Source organism: Phalaenopsis equestris, unplaced genomic scaffold, assembly GCF_001263595.1.
Source record: "Phalaenopsis equestris unplaced genomic scaffold, ASM126359v1 Scaffold000402, whole genome shotgun sequence".
Taxonomy (NCBI): domain Eukaryota; kingdom Viridiplantae; phylum Streptophyta; class Magnoliopsida; order Asparagales; family Orchidaceae; genus Phalaenopsis; species Phalaenopsis equestris.
In genome coordinates, this window is record NW_018164844.1 from 259,145 (window position 1) to 262,868 (window position 3,724).

General features: G+C 31.8%; 1 protein-coding gene across 1 annotated transcript; it reads left to right on the top strand.

Moving 5' to 3' along the window:
• Positions 1–798: 798 nt before the first annotated feature.
• LOC110026826 (cationic peroxidase 1-like) lies at positions 799–3,724 on the top strand. The gene is made up of 4 exons (XM_020727985.1): positions 799–1,105; positions 1,668–1,859; positions 2,475–2,640; positions 2,999–3,724. The coding sequence occupies exons 1-4, from the start codon at positions 893–895 to the stop codon at positions 3,385–3,387; spliced, it is 960 nt and encodes a 319-aa protein (XP_020583644.1). The 5' UTR covers positions 799–892; the 3' UTR covers positions 3,388–3,724.

Genomic DNA, 3,724 nt, shown 5'->3' on the forward strand with positions numbered 1-3,724 from the left:
ATTCTTGGTATTGTATTTGTATGTACATATATATGTAGGATAATCCATGGTATTCTATTTATATGTACCTTTATAGGTGGTAAACGTGCCTTTAATTTCATCTAATTTGGTTACGCAGGATAACATTCATATTGTTTGTAAAAGTCGGAATTTTAGATCGTAAGATCTAACTATTTATTGGCCAAGAAATTAGGTGAATCCGCATTGCAATTAATTTTAGTTCTATTTCTTAATCATCCATGTGAACTAAGAGAAATATGGTTGCAACCTATTATTTGTTGTGAAAAAACGAAGTTGTGTGTAACAGATCTCGATAGAGTTAATCAAATAACCCCCAGAACTTATCGATCCAATAAATTACATTTAGCCTCAACCATCTTTTTTGATCTTTTCCCCAAGAACGTGAGATGAAGTTTTTTCCTATAGAGGTAGACATCTATCTGCATTCTCCAGTAACTAAAATTTATCATCAAACTTCTCGATCCCTGATACATTCAATTCGTCTACAGCCATCGCTTTTTCTCAAATCCGAACATTGGCTCTGATACCAATTGTTATGAAAAAATAATATTGTGTGCAACAGATCTCGACATAATTAATCGAATAGTCCCAAAAACTTAGCGATCCAACATTATCCTGTCTTAACGGAATTTTTAAGTCCTTTCATTTGGTTCATATAGCTTGTTCAACAACTAGCTCAACACGTACATGCATTCAAATTATCTTATAAATATTTTTAACAATGGTATACGATTATATCAGAATATTGTAATATAAAATATGACATAATTGGAAATGAGCCGTTGCTTTTTGCCTATAAAATGCAAGCAAATGAGCCTGAAACAAATATCGAATTCAACTACACCTCAAAGAGATCAACTTATTAGTACTCATGGCTTCAAAAGAGATCAGCTTTGCTTTCTCCATCATATTTATCCTCTTGATCTCTGGTTTTGTTTCAGCTCAACTGTCCACAAACTTTTACGCCAGTTCATGCCCACAAGCTTTACAAATCATCAAATCCACCGTTAATGCAGCCGTCAACAACGAGAAACGAATGGGAGCTTCGCTGCTCCGTCTTCATTTCCATGACTGCTTCGTCGATGCACGTCTCCTAAACCCTAATCACGCTTTTTCATTTCTTCTTATGATTCTTAATTAATCATCTTTCCTTGGATTCATTAGAGACAGTTTTTCCTGCCATGCATACAAACATGAACTTATTTCTTGACGTGATACTTAAAATGAATAAAGATTAGTTGAAAATGATGGGAATGAAAGTCTGATGATTCTTTGATTGATTATGAGCTTGAAGGTTGCAGTATGTAACGTTTTGTTTTTGAATGTAATAAGGAATTAATAGTATGAAATAACTTTTATTTTAAAATAGAGAAAAATATAAATAAAAAGATATAGATACATCAATATAGTTTGCTACCATATACCATCCAAATCGTCTTAAATATTATTTCTTAGGGAGCATATATCAGCATGACCAAGGTGTAATATAAAAATTGTCAATCATGCAACATAGAACAATCAAAACAGTCTCATAAACTATGAAAAATTCTTCTAAATAGAGCACATATTTGTAGTGTAAGCATGAAGGGAAAGCAGAATGAAAAAAAAAAAGAAAAAAAAAACTTACTTTATGTTTTGAATGGCAGGGTTGTGATGGTTCTATTCTCTTGGATGACACTCCTACATTCCTTGGCGAGAAGACAGCTTTTCCCAACGTAAATTCTGTGAGGGGATTTGATGTGATCGATACCATTAAAGCAAATGTTGAGAATGCTTGTCCGCAAGTAGTATCTTGTGCAGATATTGTAGCAGTTGCTGCACGTGACTCCGTAGTTGCAGTAAGTGACGTAAATATAACACATCAAACAAATTTGAGCATTTCAATAATTATTTTGTTTTCTAAAATCAATTTAATTTTGTTTTTTTTTTCTTTATTTGTTAAAATATGTTTATATATATATATAGTTATAAAAGTGCAACTCAACCAGTGGAATAAATATATATGCATAACTTAATACTTAATTTAATATTACAATCATTTAGTTGGAATCCATAGTAAAGTGGTTCTGTTCTGAATCAACAATAATGTTAAGTTGATAATTAATCAGTGTTAAGACAAACATTTGATTATGATGGAGAAATAGCCCAATTTCATAGAATAACACAGCGTAAAGTGACCAAAATGCAAGTCTATCCAAGAATGAAACAATTGTACAATAAATTTTGTATCATTCTACAAAATTTGTCTTCTCTTAGTCTGCTTTGGCTTGGCACATAAAACGTCAGTTAACACAGTTTTGGAGATTAGCATAGTACTCAGTAGCGACAAAATTTGCATTATGAAGAAAAGACAATTGATCATATGTATATATATATATATATGTCTATATTTATAGACAGATAGATTGCTTGATATATTATATACTGAAAACAATTGGAGTCTTGTTTTTCAGTTAGGTGGGCCATACTGGTCTGTGCCGCTTGGAAGAAGGGATTCATTAACTGCAAATTTCAGCCAGGCTAATACAGACTTACCAGCGCCACAATCAAATCTCACTCGCCTCATATCAGCTTTCGCTAAGAAGGGTCTGAATGCTAATGAAATGGTAGCACTGTCAGGTGATTAGTTACCTTTGTATTTAGATTTTCTTTTTTTCTTATTGTAATTAGACATCAATACATAATCGAATTATTCCGTAAAAAGTTGGATCAAAAGTAATTCAATCCTATAATGTAAAAATCTAGGTGTTAGATATGCAATATTGAGCATTATAGAAATAATACTTGGTTGTGTTGGGATATTATTGGGAAAGCATTTTTAAACCATTCTTTCAGCAACAATTTCTCAAGTTCTTCAATAAAATTGGGTTTTTTATGTTAACCATTAAAAGAAGTGATTGATATTGCATAGGTAACATGAGAACAGACACAAAATGATTAATATTTCTAACAAATTAAATTTTTATATGATTTGCAGGGGCACATACAATTGGGCAAGCAAGGTGCATCTCATATAGAAATCGAATCTACAATGACACCAACATTGATTCATCATTTGCTTCAACCTTAAAAGTAAACTGCTCCATCTCCAGTACCGATGACAACAACCTAGCCCCACTTGACACAGTTACTCCTACCAACTTTGATAATTATTACTACAAGAATTTGCTAGTTGAGAAGGGCCTTTTGCATTCTGATCAAGAGCTCTACAATGGAAATTTCACTGATGCTCAAGTAAATTTCTATGCACATAATAGTGGGAAGTTCTTCAAAGATTTTTCTAATGCTATTATTAAAATGGGTAATATAAGTCCTCTTACCGGAACTCAAGGGGAAATCAGACTCAATTGTCGCAGGATCAACTAATAAGAAAGTAAATTGTGTCAAGATACCCTATATAAGAATATATCATGATAAGAAGGCAGTTGTTCGAAATAATTATGAAGCTTTTTAGCATAAATTATTGAACTTTTGGTTTTATCTTATGAATAAAGTGGGCTCTAATATTATATTGTGTACTATTTAAACGTCTTTTAATTTATAATAAGTATCAACTATCTTCTATTTCTGTTATATTGTTTATTAGGTTCTTTGATGCAAAAAAATGATATGTTATATGCATCATAAAGTACTGTGTCGTGCATTGTGTTATGCTTTCTATGTATGTGTAACAATTCTGAGAATAAAGGGATGTTGTGGAATT